The following is a 21834-nucleotide window of genomic DNA, read 5'->3' as shown; positions in this document are numbered from 1 at the left end:
CTGCTAACTTAAAGATTGGCGGTTCGAACCCACCCAGCACCTCTGCAGGAAAATGATCTGGCTCTCTGCTTCCAAAATGATTAAAAAATTACAACCTAGGAAACCCTATGGGGCAGTTCTGCTCTGTCACATGGGTTTGCTATGCGTTGGAATCAACTCAACAGTGCCCAGCAACAACATGCTGTGTTATAAACTGCAGGTCAGAGTTTGTGTCTTCAACAAAAAAGGACAGACTCAAAGCTTGTTGGGAAAGACTGTTCCAGGTTCCCTGAATTATTGATGCTTCACTTTGGTACAGACGTGTGAGCTGACATTGCTTAGATGCCTCCAGACTGAGCTAGTGGACTGAGTCAGGATTTCCAGGAGTCTTTGAGTCCGAAGCCAGACAGCTTGTCCAAGAGCCAGTGGAACAAGGGCTAATTACTCGGGACTGAATGGACAGCTGAAGGAACTCTAATTGCGGTTATTTGTTTGGAATGTGGTTGGTATTATTTTTACTGTCCTATTTTTATGGCTATATGAGGAAGTCCTTTCTCTGTCTTCCTGCGCTGTCCCTAACCCTCAGTTTATGCTTTTGCTTAAAGTGGCTTCTGCTTTTCTAAACTGAATTTAAATATTTTAAGTAGTATCGGAATCTCACTGCTCCCCTCAGAATTCAGAAACTGATACTTTTATGAGTCCTCTTGTCTTCCATGGCAATATAGTTATCGGCACAGATTCAGTATGAATCTGCCCATCTTTTTACTGGAATATAATAGGATAAATGAATTGTGCAACGAAGGCGCTACTTGGAGTGTCATATTGGAGAACAATTCTTTTTTAATCATGTGTGTTGAGCCCTCTGTAAGGGACACATGTGGAGTCAGTATGTGCTAAGGCCTCCTAAGAAGCTGGCCTAGCACAAGGTGATAAGGAACCTGGCAGGAGAGGGGCCTTAGAGAAATTGGGGATCTTAAGAAAAGAAGAAGTCACCCGGATTTATAGATATTTTAGGTGAAATCTGGTAGAGCTCTGATACATGCTATAACATAGATGAGCCTTGAAAACGTTATGTTAAGTGAAAGAAGCCAGACACAAAAGGATAAATATTTTATGATCCCACTTATAGAAAGTATCTAGAATAGGCAAATTCATAGAGACAGAAAATAAATTAGAAGTTACCAGAGGCTGGGGGAGCGAGGGAGGTAGGGAGTTATTGCTTAAGTGGACGCGGAGTTTCTATCTGGGATGATGGTAAAGTTTAGTGAATAGATGGTGGTGATGGGCACGCAGCATTGTGATTGCAACTAATGCCACCAAATCGTACACTTAAAAATAGCAAATTTTACATTAGACATATTTTACCAAAGTTTTTAACAAATGATGTTGAAAGAGAAACTCCAACCTAAGGTTCTATATGAAAACTTTTGGACAGAATCTGAAGTGACTCGACACTGTAAAAGTCTAGATTTGCAGAGCAAACTCAAGCAGGCCCATATGCTTAATTCACACCCTCACTGCACCTATGGAAACAACCAAGCCAAACCAAATGAGACCAGCCCTTTTTTTTATATATATATCAAGAATAAACTTTGGAGATTATTTATGATCCTAGAAGAAGTATTTGAAACTTGCAAATAAGGCAGAAAGGTAGACAGCATGTCCTTCCAATGTTATGCAGGGACAGAGGCCGCCTAAGCATTGTCTAGACTGAAGGAATGGACTTAGTTCATCTCATTGTTTACTTTTGATTAAAAACCTCAGACTTACTGAAGTTACTTATTAACTTATAGAGTTTTTGTCTGGGAGAAATGAAAATAATTCTTGTCTAGTAGAACAAATAACTCTAAAGATTTATGACCTGTTGGGCATTGTAACCATTTTTACTTTTTTTTTTTTTGGTGGTAAATACATATATAACAATTGTTCGCCTTTTCAGCACTTCACATGTACAATTCAGTCACATCGGTTACGTTTATCACGTTCAACCATTACTGTTTCCAAATATTCCCATCACCCTTAGCAGAAGCTCAGTATCTCTTAAGCAGTAAGTCCCCTTTCCTCCTCCCTTCCACCCACCCCTGGTAACCACTCACAAACTTTGATCTCTATATCCAGTGAAACCTGTGAGAGCCGGAACTCAATGGGACTGCCTTATTTTTCCAGGTGTCGCAAGCTTTCTGCCTTTGACAAGATGCAGTCTTACCACTTTTCTATCGTCTGTTTTACTGGAAAATGTTTGAGTTCTCCTTTTCTGACAGGTTTCTGCCTTACACAGGTTCCAGCTTTCGCAGGTTTTACTGTACTAGGCATCAACCATTTTTTAAATTTCACTCAGCAATCTTATCCTAACACTCCTTTGTCAAATTGCTTATAAATATCCTAGCTTCTCAAATGCCCTTTGAACCGGTCACAACATCTTACTGGTTCCATCATTCAATAAATTAAATTAACTACTTAATACCTTCGATAAGTGTTCACATTTTACTTGAGAGTCGTTATTTTGCCTTTTTGAAAATTAAATTTTAACATCAGCCATTAGCCGTTTGCTGCGGATTAAAAAGTGGGGCCCTGAGTGATAGGCTGTGGGAAGGGTCAATTTTGACAGTGGAAAGGACAAAGTCTGGAGCAGGGAGCAGCGTTAGGAGGAGACGGCAGGCTCATGAGACCTCGGCAGCCCACATATGCCCCTTTACAGAGAATGAGGAGGGATGAAGGAAAGAAAAATTGATCTTGGTGTTTCAGTGAAGTCGATAGTCACTGACGTGGTTTGATTTCCAGGGCACTGCCTCTTCCCTAGAGAAACTTTTTTGCTCAATGGGCATAAAATTTTACTATTATCAAGTTACTTCTTTGATTGAAACTCCTTTCTGTTGTTAAAATGCAAATGCTTCTGGAAGTGGGTATCACAAAATGTCTTATCAGTCATTTACATGTTAGTATAAACAAGTTGTTGGCCTTTTCTGAGAAGAGGTTTTAGAAAAGAAAAAGGGGAGAGGGCAGGCCTTCCTGGGATAGGGAGTCTCAGAGGCTACATAAAGGGGAAGTAGGAGTGATATGGGGCCCAGGGCTCACCGCCATGTCCTCACGGGTAACAAAGCCCCTCTCCTTGGCACCGCAGTCCTGGAAAAAGTCCTGTAGTTCCACAGCTGTTTGGGAGGACCAGGATTCTGGCTCTGTGGCCACAGGGGCATCCTGGCCATCAGCTGGCTCTCGTGTCTGTCGCCGGCGGTTAGAGCCCAGCTTCCGGACTTTGCGGGACACTCTGTGACCATTCTCCATGGCGCCTTGGCCCTGGGGACAGAGGAGAGGTGAGGGGGCAGTGGGCCACTGAACAAAGCTACTCCCTACTTAAAACCCTCCATGGCTCCCCATAATCCTTGGAAGAAAATCCACCTTCGTCAGTGAAGCTCTGCCTGACCATTTTCCTCTGGACTCTGACCTTGCCTCCGGCCCCACCACACTGGCCTTCAGCCCACCTGGCTCAGGGCCTTTGTTCTTTCTGTTCCTTTTGCCTGAAATGCTCTTCCCCGAGCTATATTCATGACTCATGCACTCAGCTCCTTCAGGTCTCTGCTCAAATGCCCAAAGCCTTCTCTGATCATTAAATAAAATAGCCTCCCTCTGGGAGATGTTCTATTTCTCTCCTGGGGGGTGGTTACAAAGCGTAGGCCAGGATCTCGCTGTGGGAAGGACCAGAAACAGCTTCCTGAGAGCACTCTTCTGTGGTCCCTCCAGTGTACTTTCTCACATGCTGCTGCATCAAAACAGGAATTCTGGGCCTCCTGGAAGTGCTCCCACCACCATCGCCCCCTCCCTCTCTCAGCCCTCGCCTCTCCTCCAGCCTTTTTTCTTCTCAACGCCATGTCTCCACTCCTTCAACACATGCACCAGGGAATCAGTAGCTCCTTCAAAGGGCTCCTAAGACCCTGAACAAGGTGGCGCCTGCCTCATCCCACCACCCCCCAATGCCCTTGAGGTCACCCATAACCCTACTGAACCACTTGCTGTTCAGAATTCCAAGTTCCCTTCCATGCTTTGCCCCAAATCTCCCCCAACTCTCTCACTTCCTTGTCTAGTTAATACTTCTTTGCCTCACTTTAGAGGCTGCCTCCACCCAGAAGCCTCCTGAAAGCCACCCCCACACTTCAAGCTGAGTTCAGTGCCCCCTTATCTGTGGGCTCGTGATGCCCTGGGCTCCCCTGGGGATATCACTGTGCACCTCAGTCCACATTGTACCATAGCTCCTTAGCACAGAGTAGGCGCTAAGGTAAATGTTGTCGAATTCATTAATCGGGGCCCCTTCATCTGTTGCAAAAGGTCTTAGGTCAGTAGATCAATCAATAAAAATTTCAATGCGTAAGACTTGGTCCAGGTGAGACCCCAGGTCAGGGGAATGGCAGGTAGGATCTGGAAGGAGGAAACAAATTCAGTGCCTATAAAAGTGTATGGGGTGGGGGTCAGGGTCATGTTCTGATGGTCAGGGCAGGTGGTCTTGAGCCAAGCTCTAAAGGAGACGAGGAATTGAGGCAGCAGAGAGCAAAGCCTGTGCCCAGGAAAGGGAAGAAACTTCTGCTCTGGGCTCTGCTGAGCCAAAGGCCATGGACAGGCTGAGCAGAGGGGTCAGGGGGCCCTGCTTTAGGGGCGACGGGCTCATTTCAGGGGGCATGGAACCACTGGTCCAGCCTTCCCTTGAGCAAGTTCCCTCCTGCAGGTTGCACAGGACTTGGATGAAGCAATTCTTTGCCCTGAGGAGGCCCAGAACTTCAAAGTGAAGTAGAGTGCCCCTCTGTGTGTCTGTTTTGTCTCTGTCTGTTTCTGGGTCTCTGTCTCTGTCTCTCTGTCTTTCTTTTGGGACCTTAATTTTGATTCAGATGTAGTTTTAAGATCATGGCTGTTTAACTACAGTGGTCTGCTGGAGCCAAATCTTAGGGGCTCGCAGGAGCCAATTGTGCACTTCCTAACTCGGTGGCTTGAAATCAGCCGTGGTGGGAGTATTCACACTATGGGAATTGGCAAATGCTACAGATCAGGGTTTTTCCCACTTGGGAACTGGTTGTTAAACAGTTACCAGCATACCTCTCTGAGAGGCCCTCCTTCTGCCCAAACCGTCCCCAAGATCTATCGCACACTAAGCAATAAGCACTTAAAGTGAATTAGGAAAAGGCACCATTTCCCCTGGCAGAAATCGCCCAGTGCCAGGGAGTATAGTTTGCCAAGTGGAAAGTGGACTGGATCCCAGTCCTCGCTTACCCTTCAGCAGGGCACCCTTGTGCAGGACACCACCTACACACCCAAGCAGATCCCCTGATCCTGCAGGTACAGATGCAACTAACTCCTGGTCTCCCCTGGAGGCACTCACAGCCTTATTCAGGAGAAGACACAAAACTAATTACAGTACAGCTTGGAAGGGCCAGCAGACCTGTGTGCCAAGTGCTGAAAACACTGAAAAAGCAGCAACTCACCTGCCTAGGCCTGCCAGGGAGGGCTTCCTGGCGAAGGTGATGAAACTCAGCAGTGAGCTCTAGGAGGCAAGAGATCATATTTAACCCTGGATCCCCTCATGGTGCCTAGCCTTGTTCTGAGCATGTTTTGGGCACTCAGATACTTAATAATTCCTCCACTGGCACACTGTCCCCTAGAAAGTGGGATGTTCTTCCAGACAACTGAATTCAAAAAACCAAACCCGTTGCCACTGAGTCAATTCTGACTCATAGTGACCCAATAGGACAGAGTAGAACTGCCCCATAGAGTTTCCAAGGAGCGCCTGGTGGATTCAAACTGGTGATCTTTTTGGTTAGCAGCTGTAGCACTTAACCACTACACCACCGGGGTTTCCTAAGGCAGGGTGACTGTTTTGTATATTCAAGAGATTAAAGAGAAATGACAACTAGGTCCAATGTATAACCCTTAACTGGATTTTCTTTCAGAAAAGAAAATAGCTATATGGGACATTTTGGAACAACTAGGGAAATTTGAATACGGACTATATATTAGACGATATTGAGCAAGATAAAATTTCTTAGGCGTGATAAGGTCTTGTGGTCAGGTAAGAGAATGACCTTGTCTTGAAGAGATATGTGAAGTAGCTAGGGGTCAAGTATATGATGTCTGCTGCAATTTGCTTTCAGATGGTTCCGAACAAGCCACAAATAAACGTGTGTGTGTGCACGCGCATGTAATGAGAGAGTGCAAATGGAGCAAAACATTAGCCATTGGCGCAATAGCATCATTGTACTACTCATTCAACCCTTCTATAGGTTTGAAAGGGAAACCCTGGTGGAGTAGTGGTTAAGTGCGATGGCTGCTAACTAAAATGGTCAGCGGTTCAAATCCATCAGGCACTCCTTGGAAACTCTATGGGGCAGTTCTACTCTGTCCTATAGGGTCACTATGAGTCGAAATTGACTCGATGGCAACAGATTTGGTTTTGGTTTGTTTTATAGGTTCAAAAGTTTTCTTAATAAAAAGCAGGGAGAAAAAAGCTAAAAATGGAATTCCGTGTGTTAGAATAGAAGTTTCTATACTACTCTAACCACCCTTCCACTAGTATCTCTCATACTCACCTAACTCCCATCTTGCCCCATGGAGACAATGACCCCTCCTTGGGCCACATTGTCAAAACCCCGAAGGCCACCATCCAGCCCCATTCCCCATCTGTCTCAAAGGGGAGCCTCCTCTCTCCATGACCCCATGACCCTTCAATGGCCAATGGGGCTGGGCCTGGGGGCTGAGGCCTTGTGGCTTAAAATCACTGAGTCATTCACAGAAGAGCATCAGCCCCACCCTTTAGACTTACAGAGGTGGAAACTGAGGCCCAAAATAAGAAACGACTTCTAGTCATAGTGCTCTGGAGTCACACAGGCCTCTGCCTCTTCCAGCTCTGCTCCTTGGGAAAGTCACTTAACACCTCTGTGCCTCAGTTTCCTCCCTGGAGCATGGGACTAATATCTACCACACAGAGTTGCCATGAGAATTAGAAGAGATCATTAAAATTAAAACACCACTTCCCACTACCCATCACAGCCCACTCCCCTTTCTGGCTTTATTTTTTCTTAGCACTTTTCGCCATCCCAGAATATTTTCCTCATTTAGCTTCATGTGAGTAGGGAGTTTGCTGTTCTGTTAACTGCTGTATCCCAAAGCCTAGAAGAGTACCTGGCATACACTAGAAAATATTTGTTGCATGTATAATTCATGTAAAGTACTTGTGAACATGCCTGGCATACAGTGACTGCTGGGTAAAGGTAGTAATGGAGATGGTGGTGATGCCGTTGATGAGGGTGAAATGCCACATGAGTTTCATAATAACTGAGTATTGTACAGGTACAATTTATTCCACTCAGCAGATGAGGAAACTGAGAGAGGCTTGGACAGGCAGAGCGTGACCTGCCGGAGCCATGACGTCAGTAGCAAAACGGGCACTAGATCCCACCCTCCTGATTTGTCATGGCGTAGACTTTCCCCAGTGGACTTCTCAGTGGGCAGAAGACCCCCTTGTGGCTCACAGATGCCCAGCTGAGCAGCTGGAGGTGGGACAAGGGATTTGGAGCAGAGCAGAAGTGGACAGGCTCTGCTCAGCGTGGTGAGACCCAGTATTGGTCTCTAAGAGCAGTTTCATGTGTACTTCCGGCAATGGAGATAACACGCATGAGGCAGCAAGATAAGATCCCCAGTATGGAAGCCTCCAGAACTGAAGCTCTGGGGGAAGGGTCCACTATGATGCAAGCACCATGCTGCTGAGTCTGTCAGGCTTCTACAAGTACAGGGACTTAGAATACTGAAACCAATTTCCTGTGGCCTCATCCTGGATATGGGGCACTCATTTAATTTTTTTTTATCTTGTTGTTCTTGAGAATATACACAGCAAAACATACACCAATTCAACAGTTTCTACATGTCACTTTGGTGACACTGATTACATTCTTCAAGCTGTACAACCATTCTGACCCTCCTGTTCTGAGTTACTCCTCCCCATTAACATAAATTTACTGTCCCCTAAATTTCCTATTTAATCTCTCAAGTTGCTGCTGTCAGTTTGATCCCATACAGATCGTTCTCAAAAGAACATATGCTCAAGGAGACCTTTTTCACTAATAAGCTATTGTTTGGTTTTAAGAAGATGTCTGGGGATATTTTTGGTTTAAGGTTTAAAGATTATCTCAGGGCAATAGTTTCAGGGGGTTCATCCAACCTTCGTGACTCCAGGAAGCCTGTAGTCAGTGCAGGGCACCCTTAATATTTTTAGAGAAGTTCCTAACAGAGCTGCCCCTCTACAGCCCCTTCCCAGCAGTCCCCTGGCATTTTATAAGAATACAGCACCTTCTGGACACCTCACCCAGCCCCACCCCCACCATCATGGGCCTCCAGCCCTCTCGGCCAAGTCAATCCTTCACTCCCAAGAGAGTCATCTGGCAAAGCCCTGCTTGCCTGTCAGAAGGCCTGGGGCAGGAAGGCCTGGGGCCTCACCAAGTCCGCAGGTGCCCTACAGCCAGCACTGCATTGAAGTCAGTCAGGACACCTGTCATTGTCAGTCAGGACAGTATACACCCCTCCTCACTCACGTTCAGACCAGTCACAGCACTCCTCATGGCCTTACAGCATGCCCTAAAAGCAATCTTTGCCCCTTTCATGGTCACGCATGGCCACTCAGAGACAGTGGGGACATCCTACCGTCAGTCAGTGCATGCACACACACACTCTTTCCCAATCTTTCCTCAGTCAGCTCCCACTCAGTCAGTCATCACCCTCACACAGGCTGTGGGAATGGACACCCACCGCTCCCTCATGGTCAGCACACCCCTGGGACAGTCTGCTCTCTCCCAGTCACAACATTCCCCTCCCCGACATTCCACATGTAGTCACTGCCCACTCAAAGTCACTCAGAGCACCTCTCAGTCAGCCACCAGGGGCACCCCGTCTGTCAGCATTCCTTCTCCTCCACCACATTCCCCTTGGTCCATAATTGCTCCCTCACGCCAATAATAGTTGGAAATCCCCTCATAGCCAGAAACATACATACACACAGTCCCTCAGCATGACGCCTCTCCCCACATTCCTTGACCAAGAAATCACACAAAGTTTGAAGTCAAACTTGAGAGCAAATGAATCCCACTCCCAGGTATCTGTGGGAATCAGCTCGCCACTGTGGGATTAGGTTAGGGGAGCACACACCACAGGCCTTCCCCAAGTAAGTGGAGATCCATAGAAGGAGGATGAAAAGGGGGTGGAGGGCTGCAGTGGAATTATAATATGGCATCTGCAGGTGCCTTAGGGACTCCCCCAACTCCATCACTCTCTCACCTGTGGGTCTAGGAACTGAGTCTGCTCTTCACTCCATTTACTTCGACAACAACAAAAACTAGCGGTGGTCCCAGAACCCAGATTGTTGAAACTGGATGAGCCTGAGAGACCACCTAGTACCCTATTCTAGTCTACCCTCCCCATTCTCCCACTTTACTGATACAGAAACCAAGGGCTCTGAGAAGACAGGTGACTTGTTCAAAGTCACATGGCCATTTAAGGGTAGGTCATCTATCCCAGTCCCCTGCCCCAGTGCTGTCCATTAGACCATGCAGAGAGCTCCAAATTCACGAGAAAAGTGGGCTCGGCCCTTTGTACCCTTGTTGCAGGAGCTAGATTGGGACAGCTGCTCCCTCCCCCATCCCTACCCCTCCAGAGAAAAGAAGCATTGCAACTCTGGGGTGACTCCCACCTCTCAAAGGCTCCCAGTCCTGTGCGTAGCCCCCTTTCTCCTGGACCTGGTGATGAGACAACTGCTGCCACCATGAGCAGTCAAGCTCTGGAACTGTTAACAGTCTTGTCTCTTGCTTAATCACCCTTTCCGGTCCCCAGCTAGCCAATCTCTTTGGTTGATCTATGGGACTTCCTGTTGAAGAGACCACTTGTTACTTTCACAATCTTTCCTGGTACCTCCAAGGCCCTTCTTGTCCTAAAATCTTGGAACTGGAGAATGTTGAAGCTTGAAGGGATGTCCTAAACAGAGGCTCTGAAGGGCGAGGTGGACTGCCCAAGGTCACCCTTATTGGAAAGCCAGAACTTGTACCCAGGCCTTTGGTTGCCAGGGTGATAGCACACCTTGTCCCAGCCAGAGTGTTGATGGGCACAGCTGTGGACAAAGCTGGGTGTGTGGAATGTCCTGGGTTAATTGCACATCTGCCGTATCTCAGGTCCTCATTCTCAGGCAATGTCTTAAAATACCAGGAGAAGCTTATATCTAAGTGATCTTTTGGAGAAAGTATTTTATCTGATGGAGTCCTTGGGTAATAAAAAAAAAAAAAATGCAAATGGTAAATGCACTCAGCTGCTAACAGAAAGGTTGGAGGTTCAAGTCCACCCAGAGGCATCTCAGAATAAAGGCCTGGCAATCTACTTCTGAAAAATCAGCCTCGAAAACCCTGTGGCACATAGTTCTACCATGAGTTGGAATCAACTCAATGGCAGCTGGTACTGCTATCTTACCTGGTACCAAAATATATTGCAAAGCTATAACCATCAGAACGGTGTGGTACTGGAGCATGTATAAGGATATAAATCAGTGTAAGAGAATAAAGCACCTAGAGATAAATTCAAATATATATGGGAATTTATTTTTTTTTAAAGTAGCATTTCAAGTCAGTGTGGAAAAGTTTTTGGGTTTTTTTTTTTTTCAATTAACTGTGTTGGGAGAATGGGCTGGATATCTGCAAAAACCAAAGTTGGAGATCTAACTCTAAAAAAATTCAAAGTGGACCAAAGATTTAAGAATTTAAAAATCATAAAATTACTTGACGTTTGGGATTTGTTTCAAACTAATCAATGGGTAGGGCATAGATGAAACAAACTGGCCTTGTTCTGATCACTGGAGAAGCTCATAAAGACACTGCAGGCTTGATAGGCTCTTCTTTCTGCTTTTGTGTGTGTTTGAACATTTCCGTAATAAAAAGTTTTAAAACTTCATGAAGATATTATAAGAAATCAATGGATAGTTCTAAAATAATCTTGAAGAGGTCAAGGCCTTCCTATGTATATCACAAGGCCTTAGAAGCCATAAAAGATAAGATTTTGACTATATAGAAATTTAAAAAAAAAGACTGAATGGCAAAAAAAAAAAAAAAGCTGTAAAAAAATATTCACGTATCACAGGAAATAAGCTAATTTCCTCTATATATAAAGAGAACCTGCAGAACAATAAAAAAAAAGCAATAATGCAATAAACTGGCACCATATGTAAGTGGACAAATCACATAAAAAGAAATATAAATGGTTTTTAGACACAAAGAAAAAATATTTATCTTGACTTGTAATTAAGAGAAATGGAAATAAAACTACAGTGAGATATTTTCAGCTATCCAGCTGGGGAAACAAAAGATAAGTAACACACTATGTTACAAAGGAAGTAGGAACACAAATACTTTCACACATAGTTGCTAAGAATACAAACTGGTACACCTTTTAGGTAAAGAAATGTGGCAATTTCTATTAATATTTAAAATGCGAAAAGCTTTTGACTCAATAATTTCACTTCTAGCCATTTGTCCTACAAATGATGTACAGAATGACAGTGTAAAAGGATACTCATTATAGCATTGTCTGTAATAGCGAAAGGATGGGAAACAACCCAAATTTCTGTCAGTAGAGAACTAGTTAAATAAGTGCTGATACGTCCATGCAATGACACACCACGCAACTGTAAAGAAAATGAGAAGGGCCAGGTGTACTGACACAGAATGATCTTCAAGATATATTGTTGAATGAAAAAAGTAAAATGTGGAATCCTGGGTATAGTGGGTTTGTCTTGTTTTGTATTTTATTATATTAAATATATAGATAACAAACCATTTGCCATTTCAAGCATAGTGTGTTTTGTACAAAGAAAAAAAAAAGTGTGTGTTAAATTTGTGCAATATATAGCACACATGGAGCCCTGGTGGCACAGCGCTTAAGAGCTCAGCCGCAAACCTACCAGCTGCTCTTTGGAAACCCTATGAGGCAGTTCTACCCTGTCCTATAGGGTAGCTATGAGTCTGAACTGACTCAACAGCATCTAACAACAACAACAACATGTACACATATTCATATATGTTTGTAAGTGCTTAGAACACTTTTGAAAGAATATATAAGAAACTGATAGCCGTTGGGCTGGAGAGAGGAAGTCGAGATGGAGGAAGGAGATTTATCTTTCACAGTTTACTTTTTATATATGTTACGTTTCGTACCATCTCCATATATTACCTATTCAAAACTGAATCTAAGAATAATTTGTACATATACAAAGAAAGAAAATGCTAATGCGAACATGGTAAGACATTAACATTTGAGGACTGTCGATGAATTCTTTTACTATTTTTGCAGCCTTTCTGTCAGTCCAAAATTACTGCAAAACAAAACATTTTGAAATTTAACTTTTAAATTAATTACTAGGTTTAATTTTTTAAATAGATAAATATTCTCACATCCAATGATCCCTTTCACCCCCTTTTTACAGATGAGGAAACTGTTGCTCAGAGAGTTTCTAGGACTTTGTTGAACGAAATAAGTCAATCGTGTATGTACTAAGCAAATATTTTGTACTATGTGTCAGACACTGTACTAGGCACCAAGGATTCAAAAGTGTAGGGAAAAAATACACCTATAATGTTTAATAGTGATAAGCGCAATGAAGAAGAGAAAAGCAGGGTGAGGAAGTAAAGTCATGGGGGTTATTTAAATGTGGTGGTCAGCTGAGCCCTCTCTGATGATGAAATATTGATGCAAAGATTGGAATGAAGTGAGGAAGATCAGGAAATAGGGTGTTCAGGCTGAGGGAAGAGTGAGAAACACCCAGGAGACCACTGTGGCTGCAGCCCAAAGTGGAGGGAATGACGTCAGAGGTAGCAGGCGGTAGGACACAGGCCATGTAAGTACCTGGGTTTCTAATTGTAGATGAGATGGAAGGCATTTGGGGGAAGCCTAAGGTCTGACCTAGGTTTTAAAAGGATCTGTTTGGCTGCTCTCACTCTGGAGAATAAACGGTACTCGGCCAAGGATGGAAACCGTGGCAGTGTAGTGGTTAAGTGCTATGGCTGCTAACCCAAAGGTCAGCAGCTCAAATCCACCAGGTGCTCCTTGGAAACTCTGTGGGGCAGTTTTATTCTGTCCTGTAGCGTCACTATGAGTTGGACTCGACTCAACGGCAATGGTTTGTTTTTTTTTTTTTTAGGGCAAGGAGAGAAGCAGGAAGACCAGTGAGGAGCCTGTTGCAATAACCCGGGAAAGATGTGGTGACCTGGACTAGAAGGACAGCGATGAAGGTGATGATGAGAGGTGATTGGACCCTGGATATATTCTGAAACTATGGCCAACAGAGGTTGCAGCTGGATTTAGGCTAATACAACAAATCAGGACTTTTCTTCCCTCCAGCGAGGGGCCCCCTCCAATTCTCTCAGAGCAGAGCGAGTTGGATTATCAAGATCCAGTCCCCAGACAACCTCAGTTCATGGCCTCCTTCCACCAGCCCACCTCCTAACCATGGAAACAAAAGAGCCACAAAGAAGGCAGGAGTCGTCAGCCCTCTCTGCTGGAGTCTAACCTCTGTGGAGCCCTGTAGGCACAGGCGGGTAGGACTCAGCCTGGCTCACCCTCGAACCAGTGCTGCAGCCCCAAGTGGAGAAGCCTGTCCATGAGCAGGCTGGCAGGAGGACATACCAGGAGCTAGAAAAAAGTTATATTCAGGCCTTTTGGGACTCAGTGGAGCTAATTTTAAAACACTGAGTGTCACTGACCTCGGAAGCTGGATTTTACAACAACAGAGTGAACTTGCAAGGATCAAAGGCAGTGAGACCGCTATACGAATGGAAACGTTTTCACGCTCATTACTTTTCATTCCTTAAAGAGGCTGGAATTCACTTCACAGTTGGGTAAGTCCGGAAGCAAGATACTCTGTGTTCTGGGGTGCAGTGGCGAGAACTGGGGCTCCAGCAAGGAGGTCTGAGTCTCTGTATCAGGCTGGCAGCTCCAGAATATCTCTTAAGAGTTTAGGAGAGCAATTGCATAGAAAACCAGGGCCAGGGATTGCTTTGTAGTTGCATTTGTATAGTGCTTTAGGTAAGATTGAGAAAACATCACTGACATCAAAGACTGAGGCAGTCGCAGATGGAGATAGGGCCCTACCAGCCTCCTCTTCACAGTGTCACAGTGGCAGGAGCTGGGCGAGGCACTTCCCCTTTCTGGTTTTATCAAGCAGGCGGTGTGGCCTGGAATCATCACTAGATATCCTGGCTCCTCAACATTTTCTAGGGTGTGATCTCAGAGAAGTGACTTAAGCACTCAGGCCTCAGTTTCCTCATCTGTAAAATGGAGCTGATAATAGTGTCTACCTCATAGGCTGGTTGTGAAGATTAAATGATGTAATCCGTTTAAAGCATTTGGAATGATGCTAGGCAGATGGTAGTCAATGTTAGCTGTTGCTGTTTTTGTGCTTATTTTAAAAGACTGAGTTAGAGAACCTCCAATTTGTCCATTCTCCCAATTTTTAGATGGCCTCGCCCAGATGCCAGGATGCTTATCCAGTGATGAGGGGCAGTGAACCTGGGTGTAGGCTGGGTGTAGGCTGGCTGATTGGGAGTGGGGTGGGGTTTGGGAGAAAATTACTCAGGTCAGAAAATGTATTCATTTTCTAGGTCTGCTGTAACAAAATACTACAAACTGGGTGGTTTACAAGAACAGAAATTTATCATCTCACACTTTTGGAGCCTAGAAGGCCAAATGAAGGGTGTCAGCAGGTCTGTGTTCTCTCTGAAGCTTCTGGGGGAAGGTCCTTTCACGTTTCAAGCTTCTGGTAGCAACAGATATTGGTAATGGTTGCATAACATGATTAATGTAATTGATGTCATTAAATTGTACATGTAAAAAATGTTAAATTAGCAAATGTTGTCATATACATTTTTGCAACAATTTAAAAGAAAAAAGTCTCCTTTTTCTCCAGTTATGGATTGATTGTGTCCCCAAAAATAGGTACTAAATTCCTGGCCCCTGATCCTGTTTGGAAATAGGTGTTTGTTTTGTTATCTTAATGAGTCCTAAACCTAATCACTTCTGAGTTATAAAAAGAGCAGAAAAGACACAGAGACACACAAGAGGGAAGACAGATGCCACGTGAAGATCAACAAGCCAAGGAACACCAGGGCAACCGACAAGGAAGAATTGACGTGGACCCAACAGATCCCATGGTGCTGGAGGTGTCTGTGGAGATAAGTAGGCAATGCAAAGCCTCTGACAAGCCCCAGTGGGAGAGTCTCATCTCAGACCCCCAGGGTCCTGGAACAAAGCCATACCTTCTACCTAGAGAATTAAACATTTGAAAAGGAGCTCTAGACACACTAGTTGAGCCCAGTAGAGTTTGAACAACTGACCCTGAGACATCAACCAAATACATGACTGGGGTTGCCCATCAAGAGCTAGGTGTTGTCAGATCCACCAAGTCGTAAAGTAGACTGGGCACAACAGAAATACTTCAACCAGTGGAAACAGTGCATTCAGGACTGGGCATGAGCAGGACCAGAGGGCACAAGTAAATCACAAGAATGGCTGGTCTAAACCTCCATAGCACCTACCTCTGTTGTACCGATCCGTCTCCCTCAGCTCACACCAATAGCCTCATGGGGTTCCCTATGACCAGGTGACAGAGAAGAGGGGAAATGGGCCTAATCTATAGATTGCTCTGGTCAATATCTTGGAGTAATCTGAGAACGGACCTCTGTCACACAACAGCACAGGGGTGGCTCTGAGTGACAGTGGTGAGGATAAATCTTCCCAATGGGCCAAAATTTGGGCAAGGTACTTGGTCATGTCTCTTGTAGGGAAGGAGATGGTCTGAGGTAAGAACATACTTGGACTCTTGGGTAGTGACAAATGGGTTGGTTAGTTGGTCAGGAGTGTGGAAGGAGCAAGATGAGAAGATCAGAGACTAGGAGGTCTGGGAAAGAGACCTGTAGATAGATCTAAAAAGTGGTGTTCTTTGTGTGTCACTATAATACTCACTGGAGACAATTCATCACAGATAAGATAGGAGCATAAATATGGATCTCTTCCAGTCAGTTGGCAAGGTAGCTGTCTTCCAAATTTCTTGGCATAGAAGAATAAGTACTTCCAGCCCTGCATCTGTTTGTTGAAACATCTTAGTTGGTATGCCATCAATTCCTGGAGACCTGTTTTTCACCAATGCCTTCAGTGCAGCTCGGACCTCTTTTTTCAGTACCGCTGGTTCCTGAGGATATGTTACCTCCTGAAGCAGTTGAACACTGACCAATTCTTTTTGGTATAGTGACTCTGTGTATTCCTTCCATCTTCTTTTGATGCTTCCTGCATCTTGCTTTCTTCATGTATGATGTCCTTGACGTCATTCCACAACTCGTCTGGTCTTCAGTTATTAGTGTTCAATGTGTCAGATCTATTCTTGAGATGGCACATAAAAAAACTCAGGTGGGATATACTCAAGTTGTACTTTGGCACTCGTGGACTTATTCAAATTTTCTTCAGCTTCAACTTGAACTTACACGGGAGCAATTGATGGTCTGTTCTGCAGTTGGCCTCTGACCTTGTTCTGACTGATGATATTGAGTTTTTCTACCATCTCTTTCCACAGATGTAGTCAGTTTGATTCCTGTGTATTATATCTGGCAAGGTCCACGTGTATAGTCTCTGTTTATGTTGTTGAAAAATTCTATCATGTGATCTCCAGCATCATTTCTATCACCAAGGCCATATTTTTCAACTACTGATCCTTCTTCTTTGTTTCCAACTTCAGAATTCCAATCACAAGTAACTATCAATGCATCCTCATTGTATGTTCAATTTCAGACTGCAGAAGTTCCAAAGAAAGGTGATCCCACTGAATGCGGAAATTATTGAACAAGATCATTAATATCACATGCAAGTAAAATTTTGCTGAAGATCATTCAAAAGCAGCTGCAGCAATACATTGACAGGGAACTGGCAGAAATTCAAGCTAGATTCAGAAGAGGACATGAACCAAGGATATCATCGTTGATGTCAAATGGATTCTGGCTGAAAGCAGAGAATACCAGAAAGATGTTTACCTGTATTTTATTGATGATGCAATGGCATTCAAATGTGTGGATCATAACAAATTATGGATAACATTATGAAGAATGGGAATTCCAGAACACTTAATTGTGCTCATGAGGAATCTGAACATGGATCAAGAGGCAGTCGTTTAAATAGAACAAGGGGATACTGCATGGTTTAAAGTCAGGAAAGGTGTGGGTCAGAGTTGTATCCTTTCACCATACCTGTTCAATCTGTACGCTGAGCAAATAATCTGAGAAGCTGGACTCTATGAAGAAGAACACAGCAATAGGATTGAAGGAAGGCTCATTAACAACCTGCATTATGCAGATGACACAACCTTACTTGCTGAAAGTAAAGAGGACTTGAAGTACTTACTAATGAGGATCAAAGACTGTAGCCTTCAGTATGGGTTACACCTCAACATAAAGAAAACAGAAGTTTCACAACTGGACCAATAAGCAACATCATGGTAAATGGAGAAATGATTGAAGTTGTCAAGGATTTCATTTTACTTGGGTCCACAATCAACTTTCAGGGAAGCAGCAGTCAAGAAATCAAAAGATGAATTGCATTGGGCAAATCTACTGCGAAAGACCTCTTTAAAGTGTTAAAAAGCAAAGATATCACCTTGAAGACTAAGGTACAACTGACCCAAGCCCTGGTGTTTTCAATCACCTCATATGCACGCGAAAGCTAGATGATAAACAAGGAAGACGGAAGAAGAATTGACTCCTTTTGAATTGTGGTGTTGGCAAAGAATATTGAACATACCATGGGCTGTCAAGGGAACTAACAAATCTGTCTTGGAAGAAGTACAGCCAGAATGCTCCTTAGAAGCAAGGATGGCGAGAATTCATCTCACATGCTTTGGACATGTTATCAGGAGGGACCAGTACCTGGAGAAGGACTTCATGCTTGGGAAAGTAGAGGGTCAATGAAAAAGAGGAAGGCCCTCAAAGAGGTGGATTGGCACAGTGGCTGCAAAAACGGGCTCGAGGATAGCAACGATTGTAAGGATGGCACAGGACCAGGCGTGTTTCGTTCTACTGTACATAGAGTCGCTATGAGTCAGAACCAACTCAACAGCATCTAACAACAACAAAAACAAGGTATGAGCAACCAGATAGACAAGATGTTTTGTCCAGTGGATGTCATCCAGCCATTGTCCTTAGCCGCCTCAGTGTTTGCACAAAGGGACTGTAAATGGAGTAGTCACCATGGGAGGTATGAAGGGCTATCACTCTGCATGGAGCCCCAAGCCTGGACTCCCTCTTGCTGACACTTATCTAGGTATTGCCACTACTGAGTGCCCAGCCTACCAACAATAGGGACCAACACCGAGCCCTCAGTATGGTGCTATTCCTTGAAGCACCAGTCAGCCACTTGGTAGCATGTTGATTAACCCAGACCACTTTCATCCTGGAAAGGATGGTAATCCATACTGGGCTTGATCCTTGTTCTGAATATGGATTTGCTTTCTCTGTCTGCAATGTCTCAGCCAGCACTACTATCCAAGGGCACACTTAGTATCTGATTTTCTGACATAAGACCCTCATAATATCCCCTCAGACCACAAAACCCACTTTATGATGAAGGAGAGGCAACAATGGGCACAGCACCACAGGAGCCACTAGTCCTACCACATACCACATCTGCAGAAGTTGCCAGTACTATAGAGTGCTGTAACTGCCTCTTGGGCTCAACTAAATGCCAACTTGGGGGCGACATCCTGCAGGGTTGCAGCACTGTGCTACAGAATATGGAATACGTATTGAACCAATGGCCATTCAGAGTGCTGTGACCCCAATAACTAGAATCACTGGTCTAGGAACCGAGGGCTAGAAGTAGCAATGGCCCTTCTAATCACCTCCAATGGCCCCGTTGGGGATTTTGTGCTTCCTTTCCCCATTCTCTAGACTCTGTGGCATTGAGGTCCTGGTCCCCAGGAGGGGAATACTTTCCCCAAAGGATACTGTAAGAGCTCTGTTGACCCTAAAGCTATGCGTGATCATTTGGAGCTCCTCTTGCCATGAGACTAGCAGGCAAAGGAGTTAAGGATAGTTGACTTTGATTTTCGTGAGAAGCTGCCTTTGCTGCTACATAATTGGAGCAGGAAGAGTATACCTAGAACTTGGGGATTAACTACGGCACCTCTTGGTGCTTCTATGCCCAGTGATTATTAGTGAAAAGAAAATTGTAGCAACTATGGTTTAATTCAGTGAACTATAGCCACCACCTATTATTTTGATGTACTGTGGTGGTTTGCATGTTGCTATGATGCTGGAAGCTATGCCAGTGGTGTTTCAAATACCAGCAGGGTCACCTATGGTAGACAGATTTCAATGGAGCTTCCAGAATAAGACAGGCTAGGAAAAAAGGCCTGGCGATCTACTTCTGAAAATTGGTCAATGAAAACCTTATGGATCACAGCAGAAAACTGTCCAATGTAGTGCTGGGAGATGAGCCCCCTATGCTGGAAAGCACTACAATATCCACAGCAATGTACTCCAACATGTCAATGATCATGAAGATGGCACAGGACCAGGTGACATTTTGTTCTGTTATACATACGGTCTCCGTGTGTTAGAGCCGACTTGGCAGCATCTAACAACAGCATTGCCTGATAAGATAACCAGGAGTTCAGTCTTCTCAGGAATGAAGGTCTGAGTTACTCCACTGAGCACGTGACCCAGACCAGCAGACATGACAGCAAGGGTGGGAACAAGAGTGGATTACCCAATAAGCAAGGTACACACAGGCTTACTTGTGCTTACTTACTAATCTGTAGTGAACAGTTTCAAATGTCTTAAGCTGGGTTCTCTAGACAAGCAAAACCAGTGAGGTATATATATATATATATATATATATATATATATATATATATATATACACACACACATGCCAAAAACCAAATAGGACAGAGTAGAACTGCCCCATAGCATTTCCAAGGAGCAGCTAGTGTATTCAAACTGCCGACCTTTTGGTTAACAGGTGAGCTCTTGACCACAGCACCACCAGGACTCCATATAGGAAACCATGGTGGCGTAGTGGTTAAGTGCTAAGGCTGCTAACCAAAGGGTCAGCAGCTGGAATCCGCCAGGTGCTCCTTGGAAACTCTATGGGGCAGCTCTACTCTGTCCTATAGGGTCGCTATGAGTTGGAATCAACTTGACAGCACTGGGTTTGGTTTTTGGTTTTATATATATATATATATATATATGTATGTATGTATGTATAGAGAAAGAGAGAGATTTATCTCATGCAGTTGTACAGGCTGCCAAATCCCAAGACCATTGGTCAGGTATCAGGCTGGAGGCTTTTCCTGACTCACGTACCTGCAGGGGCTGACGAATCCAAGATTGGCAGGTGAGCTACTAGCTCAAGTCCGAAGAACCGGAGGTCAGATAATGACAAGCAGGATGCAGGACCATCAAAGACGTGATGAAACCCCTTGAAATTTTTCACAACAGATTAGTAAGTAAACACAAATAAGCCCATGCGTACCTTGGTTACTGTAAGCCCATATATACCTTACTTACTGGTTAATCTACCCCTGGGTGTGGGAATCTAGAATGGGTAGGAGAGAAGGGAGAAGATAAATATCAATTATGATCTCAGGACCAGCTATACAGCAGAAGCTGTAATTTGTTCCACTAACTGTCCCATTTTAAGCCATTTTAGCGATTGTGGCCAACTGCCATCTTGAAGCCTCAGCGACACAGTAAACTCAGGATGGAGAATCAGCAGATCAGAATAATGCAAGGTGTAGACTTCAGATTCACCACCTCCTGCTCCAAGTTCAACCTTGAGTTTGCCTGGACCTGCGACAGGGCACTCCCAGAGTGCTGCAAGCTCCCTCTCTCAAGCTCCTGCATTCCTCCACTTATTGTCACCATGACAGCTTGCTCCACCCGGTGTGCCAAGCATCTCAGGCCTCCAGGGGAAACCCACAACCAATGAAGGAGAAGCGTCAAAAAGGATAAAATAACCCAGCTTCCTGTCCCATGGAGTATTTCTGAGGGACCTTCCACACAGTTCCTTATAAGGTCCTCACAGGAGTGAGGCCAATTGCCCAGAGCGATGACCCACTCATTAACACACCCTGTATGACTTTCTTCCCCCTCTCCTTGTCTCACTTCCTCTCTCTCTTACTTGCACTTTCTGGGATTTCCTGCCAAATAAACTACCTACACCCAGGTCCTTGTCTAGGTTCTGCTTTGGGGGAATGCAATCAACACTAGAAGTGGCAATCACCCAGTCCCAAGCCCAGCTTGGGGGAAACTGTGATATGGTAAGAGGCAGGAGCACAAAATGGAAGCAATGGCTTCTCCATTTGGACAGCCTTGAGTTTGAACTTGTGCTCTTTACTCACTGAGTGACCTTGCACAAGTGACCTAATCTTTCTGAACTTCAGGTTCCTCATCTATAAAATAGGGACAATAGGAGCTTCCTTGAGGAGCTGTTGTGAATGCAGTGAAGTGTAGGTTTCATGACCTCCTCTCACAGCTGTAAAATGTTCTCAAAATAAGTAGACTCATGATAAAGATGAGGTCAGAGTTTCAACTGTAATACCTTTTTGTGATCTCAGAAAGATCTAAGGGCATGTCTCTTGGCCCCTCATGAACAACAGTATTTCTAAGAATCTTAATTTTATTAAACCCTTTCTGCCAGGCAACAGAGCTTCTAAGAATCTTAAGGAAATTTAAGGATGTGTGGAAATTGGAACACTTATCCATTGCTGGTGGGAATGCAAAATGCTACAACTGTTGTGGAAAACTGTGTGGT

The 21834-nt window shown here is 44.5% G+C and overlaps 1 protein-coding gene across 6 annotated transcripts in view; it reads right to left on the bottom strand.

Annotated features, from left to right (window-relative positions):
- RAB44 (RAB44, member RAS oncogene family) overlaps positions 1-9783 on the bottom strand; it is a 33135-nt gene extending 23352 nt beyond the window's left edge. For 4 of the 6 annotated variants that reach the window (XM_049890827.1, XM_049890851.1, XM_049890861.1 and 1 more), the window contains exons 1-4: positions 9695-9779; positions 5445-5503; positions 4219-4389; positions 3055-3273 (exon numbers count right to left, since the gene is read on the bottom strand). In XM_049890827.1, the coding sequence (XP_049746784.1) occupies positions 3055-3273; positions 4219-4221 (222 nt within the window). In that variant the 5' untranslated portion in view covers positions 4222-4389; positions 5445-5503; positions 9695-9779. Of the gene's footprint in view, positions 1-3054; positions 3274-4218; positions 4390-5444; positions 5504-9694 lie in introns of all 6 variants that reach the window. The other 2 variants (XM_049890843.1, XM_049890835.1) reach the window with 2 other exon arrangements.
- Between the last annotated feature and the right edge of the window lie 12051 nt (positions 9784-21834).

This window comes from Elephas maximus, chromosome 1 (genome assembly GCF_024166365.1).
Source record: "Elephas maximus indicus isolate mEleMax1 chromosome 1, mEleMax1 primary haplotype, whole genome shotgun sequence".
Classification (NCBI taxonomy): Eukaryota; Metazoa; Chordata; class Mammalia; order Proboscidea; family Elephantidae; genus Elephas; species Elephas maximus.
Note: the sequence above shows the minus strand (reverse complement) of the source record. Positions and strands in the feature narration are given on the sequence as shown.